We start from the raw sequence: 19,184 nt of genomic DNA, 5'->3' as shown, positions 1-19,184 counted from the left end.
TCTTATATATGTATATGTATTTATGAAGAAGCAGCAAAAGGCTCAAAGATACAAATTTAATGATCCTTAAGTAGATGAACGGTATTGATAAGAAGTATTATAATTGCTTATTTAATACATGAACACAAAACTTTATTTTTCTTTTGACGCATTTATTATTGCTACTCAGTCATCTTCGAGTAAAACCCTTGTCGAAGCTTTTGCAGTTATAATATCTATCTTTCAGTAGTGGCGTCAATACGAATACACATGTCCAATATATACTTTATGCGTTCTTTTTGCGCAAATAAGTTTCTACACGTGTCATTTCTTGAAATATATAACAGAATGGGTGATATTTAAACTTCTTTACATGTACAAATAATTTATAAATTAAACTCATAAATATATAACCATAAAATGTTTTAATCAAATTAATTAATTCGGCTATTCAAAATTTTTTTTCTACATTAAATGTCTCATATATTGCATTTAAAAATTTTTAATGCATTGTACAACATAATTTGTACATCATACAAATTATGAAGTTGCTAATCAGTTTTGTTATTCCTTATCGATATCTAAAAAGAATTTTTTAAACTCGATAATTATTTATGCGCGTTGCGTAATATGTCATTAAAATACAGCAGAAATCCATTCTAAAAGAACGAGATTCTAAAAGTAAAATCGATAAATGGATTCTATATTGACGTTACATCGTCGCTATGAAGAAAATGACTTTAAAAGTCACTAAACATCATATTACACACATACACATACGCGCGCGCGCAAACACATGCTAATGTTTATCAATATTCTATATATTAGTAAATAATTACATCAAATAATTTATAATGGAATATGTAATGTGTAAATATAAACAAATATTCTACAAATCTCTGTATCTTTTTTATAAAATTATATCAGTCGTGCTCCTGTTCCATATTTGTTACTCAATATAGAGCATATGCGTTTTAAAAAATAAGAATAGAATTTAAGATAAGTGAAAAATCCGTAAAGTACAACATATATATATATATATATATACATATATACGATACATATTTTAACATGGTTAACGTGTTGTGCATTCCTGTATATAGCATATTGTATATGTTTAAGAAAAAAACGTGTATTAAACATACATGTATATATTATGTATGTGTGTTGCGTGCATATGTGTCTTTAAAGGCTATTGGCTAAAGTTGTTAAACAAACAGAATCTCACTATGACTGTATATTTTATCATATGTCAGATGTATTGTCTGTTTAAGCATATCATTTTGTTTAAATTTACTAAAAAATTGAATCGTTGTAGATAATAATTATTTCTATAGTATAGTAAATCTTTAAATGCAAATCTGAATTTAATTAATAGTTTATAATATTATATGCTAATCTTTCAAAATGTTGTAAAATTAATTTTTATGTTTTTAAATTTATTTACATGTGATTCCTTTGTATTGATTGAAACAAATATGACAAATTTAAGTAAGTACAACGACCTATGTAGCATTTACGTCTATGTATATATTATACATATATTTTATATAATACGTTATGTATTTATGTATATTATTCTCTTAATGATATGTTGCTTATTTATATGTTATGTAAATAAATCAATGTTGTTTTTTGAACAGACTTGAAAAAATAGTAATGTTATTCCTGGTTCCTATGTAAATTATTTTTTAAATATTTTAAAGAGATGTATATGTGTTCATGTATAATGAGTATTATATTTCTTTACAGAAAAGTACGTACGTAAATTTTTTTCAGACCGACATTCCAAGTGTATTATATGTCCTGTACATACATACATCCTACATATAAGAGTACATATGAAAGAGATATGTGATATTAATAAACATTTTAATTTACCTAAAAGGTATTGTGGCAGATAACCACATCGATCACCACTAATAACATTCTCTGAGATTTTGCCTCATAAAAGTTACATAGTGTAATTAAATTTTTTTAAAGTATTAAATATCACGTATAAATAACTATCGTTGCGTTTCTATATTATAACATATTTATATATAATAATATATGTTATATATAGTGACATAGACATATAATAGCATAAAAATTGTTCTTGTTATATAAAAAAGAAATTAAATTTGTGAAATTTCTAATTTATCACATTAAAAAATTTTTAATTTTAAAATAAATAAATAAAAAGGTAAAAGTATAATTTGGAATATTTAAGTACGTAAGCAGCTTAGCTTCATAGAGAATTTTACTTGCAAGCGCGAATTTGTAGTTTATTTATTTATTATGTGCAAGAATTATTTAGACCTCAGATTAATCAAAGTGTTTTAAATCAATTTTTTAAATTCTATGCATTTCTACCATATAATATTTTGCAAATGTAATAATTTGTTTTTCTGCTGGAATTATGTACAAATTTTGTATGCATTTTGTATATATAAAAATAATACATTTTTCTAAATGCTGGACAATTTGTAAACTTCTTCTTTTCCTTATATAAATTTATTATGTTACTTTTATTGTTATTACATAAGTGGAAAAACGGAAAAATGAAAATTATGTTATACTTTGGAAAGTAAATTTGCATGTAAAGTTATATTGTACTTAGAAATGCAAATCTAAAACTCGAGTTTCAGAATTGTTTCGCTATTTTAATATATTCTGTAAAAGTCAAACCGTCTAATATTTTTCAATCTATTTAAATAATCTAAAGAATTTCAATCTTAAAAAACTAAATTCAATTAAAATTTTAACTTATAATATTAAAACAAATTATATAATTTTTGTTCGAGTATTCTAAAATGCAAAAAATTTTTTAAGCAATCAGAAAAGCTTTAAACCACTCACAAATCTCCGAAGAGATTCTTTAAAATGGTAAAATTATTTGATCTAATCGAACTTGTAAATTTGATCACAGTCGATTACTTAAAATGAATTAATTTTGAAACATATAGAAATATTGTACAAAGATCGGAATATAAAACAATCACAATCAGTCAAGAAATAGAAAAAAATTTTCATCTTGAGATTTACTAAAATAACAGACATAATCATCTCGTTAAGTGCTTGTCCTATAGCCTTACTACACTTACCTTAGTCTTTCCTGAACCAGTTGGACCCACGAGCATTAATCCGTTACGCATCAATGTAGTTTCGTATAGCTGCACCACCTTTCTCACAAAGTCTGTAATTAGAGTTACAGCCTCAATAGAATCTACGAAGCATGGTCGGACGAGTTACGAAAGCTGTGAATGCCGGTATCGATCCAATCCGCGTCATCACATTTAGCGTGCGCTTTCAAATTGGATGCTTTAGTGCGAAGACACGTTTCGCACATTGCGTTTATTTTCATGATTTCCATAATTTCGCAAAGTATAGATATTAACGCGAACACGCTCTCACTTATGCGATAAAAGAATGTAAAGTGCAATGATGAACTAATAATTGTAATGATAAACTAATAAAGTTCATTCTTTTTCCTAATAAAAATTTATTGTTCTCTCTCTTTTCTATACATCCATATTTTTAAGTTGTTAGAAAATTTAACACAAATTTAAATTAAAAAATATTTATACATTAATAAAAAATTTATAAATCTCAGTTATATATGTATGTACATATAAACTTTTATATTAATTATATGTATAGTGTTATTTTTTAGAAAAAAACTGTCATTTTATTACAGACTGACAAAAATAACTGATAATTCAATGTTTATTTGTGTAACGTAAAAGATATAAAATTTTTTTTTAAATAAAACTCTTCAATATCAATACAACAACCTGACATTATAATTGACAAATGCATTTCATTTATATTAATCCCCGTATGTGGGAGAAAGAGAAATTTTTGCTGTAATTAAATTTTTGGTTTATGTGAATCTCTAATTAGTTTCTGCATTTATGCAAAGTTAATTGAATAATTGTAATATAATCGTTATATAATATAAGCGTTATATAATATCTACTAAGTACACATCAGAAAATATTTTCTGTTTAAATATTCAATACAATTTATGTAATTTTACATCTATTAAAGTAATGTATATTAAGATATTTAATTTTGCGTATTATTCAAAAGTATATATTAATGAAAGAATAAGAATTATCGCACGCCCCCTCCCCCCGTCCCTGAAATATGTCAGTATTTTAATTAAATTCTTCATAAATAAAAAGAAGAGTCAAACAATCCTTTAACCGCAAGAGAGAGAACGGCTATTGCAGCTTTAACAAGCAATTTATTTGATTTTTTAAGCGCAAGCTAAAGTAATAAAAAATTAAATTAATTTATACATTTAAACGCGTATGTAGCATTTGTTTCATAATTAAGCATTAAGGGATTCATATTTAAAACAACTTAAGTTACATATATCATATTATTCGTTATACTGCTTACTGCTGTAAAATATAACATTAATTGCAAGTATGTAAATTTTACATACTTTATTTAGTTTATATACTTTCACTATATCTTATCTATATCTTTAAACAGTACCGTAACATTATTTTCAAAATTTGTTTACATGTAGTGTAATTCAACTTTCTGTTATATGTATACATAACATAAGTTTATAAGTTAAATCATTAGGACATTTATATTTAATCAAAATATAACAAAATACATATAAATTATACTTGCGACGACTTAAACTGAGTATAAGTAAACTTTGAAAGTAGTTAGATGTTTTTATATGTACTAAATATTTAAATTTTTTAGGATTTATTCAAAATTAAATATTTTTTAAATATATCTTTTCATAATAGACCTTTTCGTTTATGTTTCTCTGTATCAAAATATTTAAAATATTTATAAACTAAGTAGTTTTCTTTCTGTCGCGCTCGACTAATGTAATTTATTTAAATGCGAAAACGCACGTTAAATGTAAATTAAAAGTAGAAAACTAAACTCACCATCAACGTCTTCTAAACCCATTTGTTGAATAGATCTGCGGATGCTTGTTTCTAGGATCCCATAGTCCACTGGTTTCTCGGTGAGTCCTGGGAAGAGATCTGATACAATACCTAGAAGAAAACAGAAATAATGGGTGAATTTGTTAATTTCTTTTTCATGAAGAAAGGCATATATTATGACGTAGATTCAAAAGCATTTCGTTATATACGAGTATATATAAATGCTTATAGGTATATGTATATATGTATGTATGTTTTTATTTAAAAGAATTGTATATTATTCAAAATTCCAGAAATAAAAATTAACTTACCGTTAAACAATTTCAAGTCGTCCTTCAAAAATTGAGGAACATTTACACTTTTCAAGGCACGCAGGCAAATTTGGTTCTCTTCAAGATTCTTCTGCTCTCTTTTCAAATTGCCAGCAGTCGCAATAACAGTCTTTACCGCACGCATACCGAAGTCGTAATGCTCCTGTCATATTATATTTTAGACACAATTAATTAAAATCGCGAAATTAATTAATTTTAGAACCTAACTAATTAGTACATAGCTACAATATGTCTGTAGAAATATTTTTTGTAACATAAATTAATTATATATGTATATTAATTTAACATTTAATTTATGATAATTAATTATATATAACAATCTGTCATAATAAGGTTGTTTCAATGCAATTTTAACGAATGTTTTATATGTATGTTTTATACAGTTCCAAGAAATAGACAGTAATTATTATTGAAATGTATATTTTTCAAGAAAAAAAAAGAAAAGCAGGAAAAAATTGAAAACAAAAATACTTGTGTGCTTAGTTGTTCTGAGCTCAGTTTAAAAGTTGTCGTGATTTTTCTGGCAAGATTTCCAGCATCCACAAAGCCGTACGAGAACAATGATATTTCAGCGATAAGAGTATAATTTGGCACCATCATAGCGACCGGCCGGAAAAGTGCCTTCAAGTTGTCAGGTAACTCCGTTCGACCGGCATAACCAGGATTCATAGTGATGAATACAGCGCAGGATTGCTTCAATACAAGTTCGATTCCTTCGAAAAGAAATCTGCGAGTTCACGCGAATTTTACACGTGAGATCAGTGTATTTTGATGTACGTGTGTATATTATACATATATGCATATAATAGAATAGGAAACATAGTAGGAATGAAAAAAATATAAATTTTAATAAATGTAAAAATTTACTTTTTGTTAGAAAGATTTAAAAAAAGTTAATAAATTATTTATCTTACTTCCATAAACGGCTTTGTAACTAAATTAACATTTAAATATTTTAACCGCTTGTATGTTAATGGTAACCCAAGCACATGTGATTGATTTTATATTATGTTTTCAAAAACGATATAAAAACATTAGATATGTTTAGGAAACATATATTAATGAAACGTATTTGAACTAACAAATATTGGAAAGTGTCTCTAAAATTACATGACAATTTAAGATTTTCCTGAAAGATGCCATTGTTAACTTCATTTTATTACCGATTTCCAAATTACTTTAAGCCATTCTACATCGAGCTTTTATTTCGATTTACTTACGTGCTTGCTTGTGTTTGTTGTGCTTTTTGAATGGTCATGATTTGTTGCGCTACAACAGATAAAACCTCAATATTGATTCGATTGAATTCGTCGAAACACGCCCACGCACCGGTGCTGTACAATAGCGCAAAGTTAATTTAACTAAGTAATTACTACTGAAAATTAATTTGACTCATGGTGTTAACGTAACTTATAATTGAACCGCTAATTGAAATGTTTGCCTTACCTGGCGAGTCCCTTGAAAAACTTGCCCATAGATTGAAAATTTAGCTGATCGGAACAGTTGAAAACCACGCACTGAATCGCGAATGCCTTCGCGAGATCCTTTGTGGTCTCTGTTTTGCCAGTACCTGCCGGACCAGCTGGTGCACCGCCAAATTTCAAATGCAATGCATTAATAAGAGTGAGATAGCAACGATCGGTCAATGGTGTAATTACCAATCTTCCATTGTTACCTAAATATTCGTATCTGTAAAGGACAAGAAAAATATAATAATTTAATGTAGAGTTTATTACAGATAAATTTCTATTGAAACTGAATTTATAAATCTGTCAGTGAGCAATTATATATGTAATATATTAGCTGAAAGTCAATTACATTGAATTACAAATTAATAATTTCTGAAATTGAAAAGAACCATAGCAAAGATAATAAAAAAACTTCTGTAAGAAAGTTACAAATAGCTGTTAAAATATGTTATTTGTGTTTTTGCATTTAATTAAATATATTTTGAACAAAAAATGTATTTAATTTACGAATATTGATAAAGTTTCTTCATATTATAAAATATTAAAATATATCATAAGACAAATGAAAAGATTAAATTCACAACTCACAATCAGCTAGAATTCGAAAACGCAAAGTATGTCAATTTATATTAGAAATCAATAATGCAAACGACCATTGTAAGAATATAAATTTTTATATGATTTTAAAATGATAAACGGATGTAAAAGGGAACTGTAAGATTGAATGTGTTCGCAGTACTCCTCGAGGAAAAGTTTAAAATTTCAGCACTACTCTCGTTTCCTTAAATAATCAAAATTGCTAGGCAAAATACATACTAAGAGAAAAATACTTTATTTATAAGTATACATATTTTATACGGCTAATATTTAGGTAATATGGTTTCAAAAGGGAATTTATTACGTAGTAATAAGACGTTACTTTTTAGCAAGCTTCTACGAGAGTTTGCTGCAATATTCTTTTTACATCCGAATTAAGCCCTAAAAGTACTAAAATTGAATTTAGAATTACAATTAGAGTATCATCAGTATCATCGTAAGAGCAGTAAGCAGTAGTTAAAAGTTAAAACAGGTTGCCTAATATAGAAGAGGTAAACAATTTCGAACTGGCACATAAGTTTTAACATGCTTAAAAACTTTGTTATTTTGTTAGCTGCAACGCACTCGTTTTAACGCAATAATTTAGTGCGTTACGTACTGTTATAAAAACTTCTATAAAATTCAGTAAAAAAGTTAATATATAATATATATAGCCTAAATTAATTCTCTTAGAAACATTTCATTACATTTTTTAATTAATTTGTTTTTAATTTTACTCCTTTTTGTTAAATTTAATTTTAAAATAAAATTTATTAACAGTGTGTGTATCTCTTTTCTTCGATAGTTTTAGGAAATAATTTATCAAGTATAAGATAAACCTACTGATATGAAAATTCAGCGTTTACTGCACGAATCTTCAAATCCTTATTGTCAACCCAATAATATCGTAATTGAGAGATCCATTCAAAATCATTGACATTGATCACTCTCTCTTGGATCAATTTATACAAAACATCCTTGGCGTGAACTTCAATTGTGATTACAGCCTCCAGCATCAATCTTTGTACTTCAGTTTGCGGACTGCATATTAATTTCCGCAACTCTTCGAGCTATGAAATATTACACAAGCATATGCAATCAGCAGGTTACTTTTCAGCTATTAGAAAAAGCAATAATGTTAAACTACCTTTGATGTACATAGTAAATGAACATATTATACACGCTGATGTTTCTCCTTTTTCTCAAGAAAGAAATTTTTTCGATTTAACGCTCATTAAAATTATGCATAGTGTACAGTTTCAAAAAAAGTAGGTTGATCCTTTACTTTGAATAATTGTTGAATTTTTTTATCGCATAAGAGAATGCCACCATACCAGAAAGGTAGTGCAAGTCGAGAGATGCATTTACTTAATAAACTTTAAATAAAGTAATGCAAGCATAAAAGAATGCAAGCGAGGGAGAAAAACTGAGAAAGAGGTTCTCTTTATTCATGACTTTGAAGTGCTTTAACGCTAACACGTTTTAATACTCTCGAGATTCTAAAGTAGAAGCGAAGTAATAACGTTGTCAAACGTTTATCCAATTTGGATGAAAATATTACGTGGTTCGTTTGCAACACAGGCATTTCGTGTTTGTCTTGTGGGATATAGTGATGTAATCAGTATGATACGTACGTGCAGCAACATCGAATTGTAATAGTCGGCTAGTGCGTCGTTCGTGATACTTTCCTCCACGCGGGCGGTCCAATGTGTTTGACCTCCGCAGAGAACTATCTGGCCCGGCCACATGTACACCCACTCCTTGCGCGGTGTTCTTTCTATTATTTCAAGAGCCTCGCCGATGATCTCTCGTAGAGTATTGCGCATCGCATCTTCGACCTGTCCCAGCCAATTCTCCACATTTCCCTGAGGACAGATTGGCGGCCTTAATAAAACCTCCTCGTACTCAGCAGAATACATCCTCGTTATCCTGAGATCTGGATTCTCAAATCTCAATTCCCTTATGTTCTCGAAGCATTTCTTTAGATGTGGTTGTACCGCTTGAACTTGTTTAGACTGGACAATTATCTCGAGAAGTTCATCGTCGCTCAGGAAGAAGAAGCGCGGGAAGATCATACGTTTGGTCTCCAGATAATCGGACAAACCTTTCTCAATAGTTTCTAACATTAATCGACATTCCTTCAAGCTCGATAACAACGTCTTATCCGCGCACGTGATAATTACCTGTATTATGTACAACAAAGTTTCTAAGAAAATTTTATTTAAATATTTATTATATCTATCTAATATAAATATCATTTACTATATCTATTATTAATATCTGTTCTCTCTCTCTCTCTTTCTTTCTTTCTCTTTGATATTTAAGTTTTATGTAATTGACGCAATAAACAATTGTGAACAACGAATGTATTGCATTAAAAAGCAGCTAACAAATTGTTGATCAATGCAAATATGTTTTTAAAATATATTATTATTTTTGAAAGCTGAATAATAGATAATATGCGGAAATAAAATTAATCCAATAATATTTAATTGCACGCTAAATTTAATTACATTTGTATCTATTAAATTAAAATTAATAATATCTGCTAGATTGAAAAGATTAATAAAATATTTCAGTTTAATAAATATTTTTTAAATGAAAGATAAATCGATCTTTTATTTAGAATTATCAATGCTTTAATACGTATCGGCGAAATGGAGAAATGCACGCAAAACGTAAAAATAAATTTGTATTACATACATATGGGCAATCACGAGCGTTTTTCATAATTCGCTTCAAATTGCGCTCCATCGTATGGAATTTACGCGATTCCACCGGCAACTGCCGATTAATATCTTCAGACGCAAATATTGGTTCTAAATACATCCATTGCCTGTGTATACGAAATCAATACGAATATATCCCAACGTATAATAGCAAACAGAAGTCAAGAGATGTGATTGTTACTTTTGCACCTCCATCCATAACGCGATCACTTCCTGAATTAATCTCAATTTAGCTTCCCACTCATCGATTTGGCTCTCAAAAACAGCTTTAAATGGACTAAAACTAAGATGTTGAGTTTTAAGAATATCGTCGTCCAAGAGGCTAATAATCTCTTCGGAAATCTTTATAATATATTTATCTATATAAAAATTAAAATACTATTTATATTTCAAATTAAATTAATGTATTATTTACGTTGTAAAGTATATATAAGTATATATAAGTATCAAATTTTGTTTATTAATTTTAATATTTTAAATGTAAGGGAAATAATAATATAAAACAAGAGAAAATTGTAACATTTAACAAAATAAAACATTTTGATACCTATTTTAGTTTAATTTATTCCATTTTTATCAAAATGCTAGATAACGAAAATATTAATGTTAAATTTCTAATTTCTAATTTAGTAAAAAAATGCAACAGATTGTAAAACTTTGTATCTGATATATGAGTTTGCTTAAAATGAATTTAAAAGTCTATGTTTTTGTGTACCCGTATTTTTGTAAGGTAATATATCCATCGTGATCATTTTCCACTCGACTATCATTTTATCTAGTGTACTTTCTATCAAGAATTCCTTCGCTGCAGCATCTGCGACGGTCTTCACAATATTCTCGTGTTTCATTACACCGAGAGCGAGTAAATTTTTAAAAGTCAAAGTTGGCGTAAGTGCTATTTGTATACCGGTTTCTTTAGTAAGTTTTTCAAAATGTCGACTTTTCATTCCTGGATATCGTAAACCCTGTATCATGTCGGCGTAGGGCTTAAACGCTTCGATTTGATCCTTTACATTGTGCGCTATAGAAGCCATCTCTATAATCCACGAAAAAAATACACCGATCATTTCTTTTCTTTACGTCGCGTTTCAGTTTCTTTGCAACTTGCAGATAATACATTTAAAACTCAATAAATTCTAAACGAAATATCAACCTACGTGGATTCTCTTGAAATACTTTCACGCAATGCGACATAGCTTTATGCATGTCGGCAGTCACACCTTCAATTTGATTCGCATCGAAACTTATCAGAGGATTGTCCATCCATATTTCTTGCCGATTTAACCAATCTGCGTTTGAACGTATATAAAAATGCCAAATATTTTACTCAATTTGTTATATTAAATTATTGAAATTGTTATAATTTTAAATTGAAAATTTTAGAATTTTTTTATACAATATTAATTTTTTTTACCAGATGCAGTAATCCATACTGTTTGATACGGTTCGAATTCCTTCATCAATTTATTTAATTGCTCGAACGGTACAACATCCATGCCGAATAATTTTTGCCGCTCGTTCAACAATAAACCCGATTCTTGACAATCTTTCATCATTTTCCATATCCTTTTTACTTCTATAGCTATTTCATGTACTTTGTTGATATCCGTCTGCAGTGTCACGTTTGTAACATTTCTCATGAGTGTGTCAATCTTCTCCGATAAAAGAATTTCTTCCTGCATTTGTACCTTATGAAATTTTTCATATTCACCGGCAAAGCGATTCATTGCTTCTTCCATCTGTGCATAATATACGACAAAGGGATAAAATGTTAAAACTTGACAAATATGATAATTTTATAATTAAAGTATAATATATATTTATACTTTATATATATATTTACCGTATATATTTAAATTGTACATATAATTGAATGGAGTTTTTAATTATTATATAACTGTAAAATAAATTATTTACTGGTGTAAATATTTATTAGAGATTTATTAATTTTTTTTTATTACTAATTTTAAATAGTATATTTTTTATGGTAATTTTAATAGTTTATTTGACAATTTAATTTTTGATAGATGATCAACTTAAAGATGTCTATATAATATAATTTTTAAAAATCTTTAAAAGTAATTATTTAATTTACTTGTTTATCAATTATATAATGCGTTAATCTTTGTACAAAACAATTGGCAATTCTTACATATAATTGCACTTGCCGAGGAAAACCGATAGCTTGCCACTTGATTTCGAAATCTTCATCGGATAGATTCCACCAGAAGTGATCAAGAATATCGTATTCATGCTTCAACCTTTGTACAATTTCGTCCAGATTTTTCACGGTCAGCGGTATAGTCTCTATCCAATCCCGCTCTTCGAACAAATGTTTTATATTGCGTGACGTTACTCTTAGCCTCGTTCTGATTTGCACGTAATCAGACAGAACAACATCGATCTTCTTTCTTAAGCCGTCGGTAAACATAATAAGCAACTGCGTGTAACAGCTTTGTCGTTTCTGTACGAGAAATTTTCGAAGGGGACGAACGTTTACAAAGAACGGTCCTATGGCAATGTTCTTTGGCAGTGCGAGCTCGAGGATCGATTTCATCTTAAAGTGGAACGATACTTCGTCCCTGATTTCCGCGACGGTGTGATCTGCTTTTCTGAAATCCCTTTGCAAAAATAGTGACGCGATTAAAAAAATAGTTAATATTTTCCCGCTTTATTAATCAATCGCGCGCGGTCTATTCTAATTCAGAAATCCAATTACATAGCTTCCTGATATCGCCTGAAGCGATCTGAACTCACTCTACATATTTTTCGACGTCCAATTTGTAAATTCCTAAATATTGCTGATATTCTCTCGCGTATGCCTTTAGGGGTATTACAGACTTCTGATAAGCCGTCCGCAGGCGTTCTCGTACTTCGCAAACCTGCTTCTCCAGTAAGCCGACCGAGCTGAGATACAGATCTTTGGGAAATTTCAAGAAGGGTAACAAGAAAGGGTGAACTTGCCTAATTTTATGGCACTGGCTTAAAGAATTGTCTAATATGGCTACAATAATTTCCTGGAAATAAACTAATTTAAATATTTAATATTCAGACGCACAATTTAAATAGTAAATATTAAAATTAATTTAACAAATAAACAAGTGAATATACTTTGAATGTGTGTGTGCTGTATTTTAAACATTCTTTGTTATAAAGAATCTATAAACGAGTGATTAGTATATAAATAAAACATAAGAAAATATCCGTATGTATATTATCCATACCTCAAATGATTCAAGATCAGTTAAATAATAAGCAGTTTCGGCATTCATAGCGATTTCAATATTAAAGATAGGATTCACTGGAGATTTAAAGTGTGTATTTACGAGATCATCACCCCACACAAAATTTTCATCCACATTTAATGTACAAAGAGCCGGAGTTTCTAATAATTCTAAATAAAAGGTCATCGATTTGTTCATGAGATTCCGAAGCGCATTCTGTAGCAAGATAAAATAACATAATTAATGTAAAATTGTACTTAAATCTACATATTAACAACTTAAAATAAGCAATCGCATTCGAGTACACACTTTATTATGTGTATTAAAAGTAAAACAATTATATTAAGTCCAATTAAATACTTTAAAGTACCTGCATTCGATATATAATAAGAGTCATAAATCGTTTCAATTTCATTACATCGTATACATCATAATTTTTTTGCCCGAGATCGAACCATCCTTTCCCGATATCTCTTAAACACAGTCTGACCGACTGCGTAATCCTCTCCAACCACATTTCTTTTAGATACTTTATCACTGTATCAGTTTCTTGCTGCTGCTGCGATTCGAACTCCGACAGATCCATGGATTTTCCGTAATTTGAGACGAAGAGATTCACATTCAATATGTTAACGCATTCAATGGCTACACAACCCATAGCTTCGTATACCTCCGGCAAAACGTACAAAATTGTCCAGTGTACAAAATTTTTGGTCTTCTGCAATAAATCAAGCTTCTTGAGTAAAATGCACGTCAAACGTGAATACATGTAATTCTTTGTAAATACCGTAAAGTCCTCCATTTCAGTGCACAACTTTCTCATTTCTGGTATCCTAATTTCGTGAGTGCTATTAATGTCATTCCACGTAATAAAATCAAACACTTCCGGCTGTTTCCATATGAGAGATCTCCACATAAGGTCGCACATGACGTGACGATACTCCAAAACGACTTCGGCCATTAACTGAATATTAAAAAATTAGCAACTGAAGAAAATATGTAGAAAGTGTACTTACATTTGTAAGATATTTGGATTCACACTTTACAAGACCTTTTCGCGTGGCTGATAGGATTATAACTTCCTGTTGCTTTTCATCCAGCGTTGGCATACCTTCTACTAGCATACAGTCCAAATAAAATTGATACCTACATAAAATTATATATACATTTAATTTTATTGTCTTTATAGAAAAATTTGAATTATTCAAAGCTTTTTTATTAGAATTATTGAAGAATATAAAAATTCGGAATTTATTTATTTTTGTATATGATACTTCAAATTTTCTTTTTAAGCCTTTTAAAAATTGTAATCTTTAAATATATTGGTAAATTCATATTCTCTTTTTACATACATGGATCGAAAAAATCTTCTTTAATTTCAGTATTATTTTATTAGTTCACTTTGTATTTTTTATATAGATATATTCTATCTCTCATATAACTTTATATTAATTAATTAATTTTTCTTATTACATTGCGCATTGTATAAAAATATTAAGATTATAAAATATTTTAACCTAATGAATTAACCTAACATTAATTTCTGCAATTTGTCTTTGTTTTATAGCAGCAGCCACTCTCTTGGCAAATTTTCCAGGATCTTCTGCAAAAAATCGAATGTATATTCTAGGCAGAAGAAATTTTCGCTTAAAACCGTCCAGAGTGACAACGGTCCATAATTTCCATTCGTTATCGTAATCCGTAACAGCAGCGTGGAACCAGTCGAACAAATTAGTCAATGTATTATCATCGTGATCAAATATCCATTTCTTATCTATTCTTGTCCTTTCGACAAATACTGTGGCCGGTAACGGATGACGAACACCATTGATAATTCCCAGATTTATCCATTCCTCTGCCGTTCTATTGAATTGCAAAATAAAAGAAAATATGTTAACAATTGCGAAAATAGTATTATTTGAAATAACGAAAGATACGTTTAAAGAAATACAAACTGCATCAGTTTGTATTTCTTCAAAAGCATCTTTTTTAGATGGTTTTTTATAGATATTTTATAGATGGTTTTAGATAGTTTTTTATAGATATTTATTTTATAAATAGATATAGTGATATATTTTTTACGATTAGTTGATTTATATAAATGTAAACTTAGTTAAATAAATAATATTTCTAATATAAATAATATTTATCCTGGTTGAAGTAATATTTTTCGCAATAAGTTCTTTTCAGCATTTTAAGATGCTTATAAGCATTGATTCATTAGGAAGATCAATATGATATTTCTATTCCAGCTAATAATTGCGTTTCAAGGCCAAACATTTAATCGGCACACAGTTTAATGGCGTACATGGAGTTCAGAAAAATTCATGTAGAATATATTATAGGCATCTAAGATCCAGCCGTGACCGCGAAAAGGCGCTATCGAAGTTAGTTGTGTTATTCACATAAGCGGTCTTATTCAAATTATAATTATTAAATAATATTTGTTTATTTTACAATTTTGTTTAAAGATTAAGATATGTTATAAGCATTCTCTGTATAAGCGATATATTTTTTCACAATCAACAAAATTGTGAAACAAACATTATTTTAAGTAAGCTTAAATTTATATAAATTTTGAACATAAATTTAAGTCTTTTATTTTATAACATTAAATTTTAATATATGAATTATTTCTGCTGTATATAAAAGTTTCGATAGTGCTTCTTTAAAGCGGAAGCTCCACTTGACGATACTCAAGTCGCAACTTACTTTAATACCCCATATTTGCTACAATATATTAAATTTCGTTTTCTGGCGTAAAATTGCTATGAATTTATTACCAAAAGCGTACCGAATACGTGAAATTATGTTCATACTACAAATTACTCTTGGACTATTCTCTAAAGCTACATCATACTACATTTCACATCGTATAATGCTACGTAATAGCAAGAAAATCTCTCTTATTACTATGTAAGCTTTATGTTTTATTTAGAAGAGTTTTTATAAATTATTTTGTTTTTAAGCATTCTATACAGCAATAATAATGTTTTTTAATCAATTATAATACAGATATATTATAATTGATGCATTTGTAGATAAAAAATTAAAAATAATAATTAAACAACTAAGAGTGTTACTTAATATAATCTATATTCATAATATATATATATATATATATATATATATATATATATATAGTAAATATTTGTACATAATGGAAATAACTTTTTTTATATATTTGATGTTTTAAACAACAATTTTTACATGACTACAAAATTATAGATTACACTTCTTCTTAATTTTCTTGATCTTGAAAATATATATTTTTATATGTAATATATTATATTCAGCATTTTTATATTTATTATATTTTTTTGTCATGGAATTTAAACCCTAGTTATATCTATTTTACTATCCTTGCTGCTATTATTACGTACATGCTATTATTACACTTTCAACTTAATTAATATGAAAATGTCATAAATTTTGACTAAATTATTTAATTAGAAGTGAGATAACACTGACAAGCAATATTTAGAATGGACATTAATCAAATATCAAACAAATATAGTTATTGTATAACAACGGATTTCTCACCTACAATCATATTCTTCGTCGTCAAACAGTTCCAACGGTAAGTAACTTGCCTTGGAATATAAATCGTATTTCTTTTCAAAAGAAAGTAGTGGACGAATTTTCTCAACTGGTAACATGTCATATGTCTTGACACCTTCCGCTTTTAAGGCGTCTTCTATTTTGAGATTTTCGTATGCTCTTCGTCTTCTTTCCATTTCAACATTGCGCGGTGGTATTTTTGGATCAGCACTATATGCCATTTGTACTTTTGGTAAAAAGGTATCCGCCGGAAATGCCTTTATTCGTAAAGAAATAGAAATTTCGGAAATTTCTGATATATTTTATTGAAAATTAAATCTTGCGTTTATAATTTATATGCATTTGTTAAGTCAAATACAAATTATAAAATATAAGGAATGTTAGGAAATATCGCTATAGATCTTTAATTGCGTAGACTAAAAAATATTTCTAATTTTATGTGTACAGTTTTTTGTAAAATATAATTAATTTACAATTAATAGACTCATGACGTGTTAATTACTTAATAATATTATATCGACAACGACACAAATCTTAATCAAATCTAAGTAATTGTCTATATGCTTGATCATGTGTGTACTTGCGTACGATAGATTTATCTTCAGGGAACGTTATCCATCGCTCAGCGGCGCCAAGGACAGTTTGCGTGTTTCGTACTTTAAGGTCTTTTACAATCGGACTATACCGATCTGTGAGAATTTGCCATGCAAGGCTGGTCTTTCTTGGGGCAGTAGGTGAACCAATTAGTTTTGTCCCTACGATTCAAATTATTTAATATAATTAATACGCTGTATAATCAAGCACGCTTTGATCTCAAATAATTTATGTATATATTACTATAATCTAATAGAATCTATCTTACCCATAATAATATCTGAATAATAATTGATCCTCTTAGGAGGCCGGGTATTTTTATTTTTAGTATTTTTAATATCCATTTTGTAATGCTTGTAATGTATGTACACGTATGATCTCTAATGTAGTGTTTATTATTTAATTTTTTTTAAATTCTAACCACTACTAACACGCACATTTTGTACATTTTCATATCACAAGAGTGAACTTGTTCTTTACGAAGTTAGTTGTACATTTTGCGCGATTGTATTTTGTTACATTAATTAAAGGCCATGTTATACACGGTCAGTACTGAAAATCTATATAGTTCACGTTACGTGTATTACTATTATACAGATTTTCACTGCTGGCAGTATGTCGGAACACGACCAAATCCTGTTTAAAAGATCCGATAGAATTAGATAAGAAGAAATACAATTCTGTTGTGTTTTTGGTTCGTAAAGATCGTATCAAATTTGTTATCTGTTTTTACTCTATTTATATAGTATATAATTTATTATATATTATATAGCATATAATTTAACAGTTATCTTTAAGTAATGTTTATCTCTGATCATATTTAGTCAAAATTAATATTATCGTACAATGTTTTTAGTTTATGTATGATTTATTATGTAATATTTTAATTTTAGAGATTTTGTGTCTTTTATATATAAATAATTTTAATATTTCTTGTAAACATACTAAAATATCTAACAAATTATAATTTTCAGTTTAGATTAGATAACTCGATAAATTAAATTTAAAAAAACATATACGTGCAGATTTGTATTTAATTGTATTTAATGTTTAAGTAAGACATATTATCAAGAAACAATAGAAATAGATAACTTCTCTATAGTAGCTCAAATATGGGTCCGATTGAAACGATAACTTTACTATAAAATTAAATAAAATTTTAATAAAGTTTAAATCTATTTCTATCATTATCTATTTGATCTTTTAAGCAGAAAAAATAATTTGATTTTAAGACTAGTATTCTAAGTTCGTTCTTATTTCAAGAAAAAATTTTAATTAATGTCTTAAGATACATGTTACGGCTCTGGATTGGCTTATGATATCATAAACTATACTTAAGGCAATCTTAAATACTCGTATATATAGAATCGATTTCATAGTCGATTTTATAGATTTCATATATCGGCCTAAATTAACCAAAAATGATATAATTTTTTATAATTTTATATAATATACATAGCATTTTATATAAACTGTTTTTTGCAATACTATATAATTTTAATTACATAATTTTAAGAGATTGAAATAGAGACTTCATTTTACTTTAATTAAAACTAATGCGTTATATCAGATGCTGATAAATGTAGAATAAAGCGCAAAATGTGCGGCATTCCGGATTTAATATAAAATGCAATGAACAAGATACTCTACATTTATTTTACAAAGAGCTAAATATTTCGTAGTAACGACAAACTTGATGTTTGTTTTTGCAGTATACAGCGCGCTGTTGTATATACACGTGTATTTACACAAGTTCTCTGTGTTACGCATTCACGCAGATTCGAAATGGCACGTAATTGCACGGAATGCTCTACAT

The 19,184-nt window shown here is 28.2% G+C and overlaps 1 protein-coding gene across 1 annotated transcript in view; it reads right to left on the bottom strand.

The window, feature by feature from the left end:
• The window catches only part of LOC105462259 (dynein heavy chain 1, axonemal-like), a gene marked incomplete at its 3' end in the record, with an annotated part of 71,385 nt that extends 53,405 nt beyond the window's left edge, over positions 1-17,980 (bottom strand). The window contains exons 1-24 of the mRNA XM_011708781.1: positions 17,637-17,980; positions 17,363-17,529; positions 16,757-17,031; positions 14,744-15,076; positions 14,230-14,359; positions 14,001-14,177; positions 13,584-13,931; positions 13,214-13,429; positions 12,747-13,006; positions 12,142-12,610; positions 11,404-11,728; positions 11,147-11,278; positions 10,705-11,025; positions 10,171-10,348; positions 9,964-10,096; positions 8,895-9,443; positions 8,104-8,330; positions 6,891-6,904; positions 6,662-6,797; positions 6,436-6,549; positions 5,687-5,942; positions 5,195-5,357; positions 4,884-4,994; positions 3,066-3,157 (exon numbers count right to left, since the gene is read on the bottom strand). Of these exons, the coding sequence (XP_011707083.1) occupies positions 3,066-3,157; positions 4,884-4,994; positions 5,195-5,357; positions 5,687-5,942; positions 6,436-6,549; positions 6,662-6,797; positions 6,891-6,904; positions 8,104-8,330; positions 8,895-9,443; positions 9,964-10,096; positions 10,171-10,348; positions 10,705-11,025; positions 11,147-11,278; positions 11,404-11,728; positions 12,142-12,610; positions 12,747-13,006; positions 13,214-13,429; positions 13,584-13,931; positions 14,001-14,177; positions 14,230-14,359; positions 14,744-15,076; positions 16,757-17,031; positions 17,363-17,529; positions 17,637-17,712 (5,202 nt within the window). The remainder of the gene's footprint in view (positions 1-3,065; positions 3,158-4,883; positions 4,995-5,194; positions 5,358-5,686; positions 5,943-6,435; positions 6,550-6,661; positions 6,798-6,890; positions 6,905-8,103; positions 8,331-8,894; positions 9,444-9,963; positions 10,097-10,170; positions 10,349-10,704; positions 11,026-11,146; positions 11,279-11,403; positions 11,729-12,141; positions 12,611-12,746; positions 13,007-13,213; positions 13,430-13,583; positions 13,932-14,000; positions 14,178-14,229; positions 14,360-14,743; positions 15,077-16,756; positions 17,032-17,362; positions 17,530-17,636) is intronic.
• Between the last annotated feature and the right edge of the window lie 1,204 nt (positions 17,981-19,184).

This window comes from Wasmannia auropunctata, unplaced genomic scaffold (genome assembly GCF_000956235.1).
Source record: "Wasmannia auropunctata unplaced genomic scaffold, wasmannia.A_1.0 LD267245.1, whole genome shotgun sequence".
In the NCBI taxonomy this organism is placed as follows: domain Eukaryota; kingdom Metazoa; phylum Arthropoda; class Insecta; order Hymenoptera; family Formicidae; genus Wasmannia; species Wasmannia auropunctata.
Note: the sequence above shows the minus strand (reverse complement) of the source record. Positions and strands in the feature narration are given on the sequence as shown.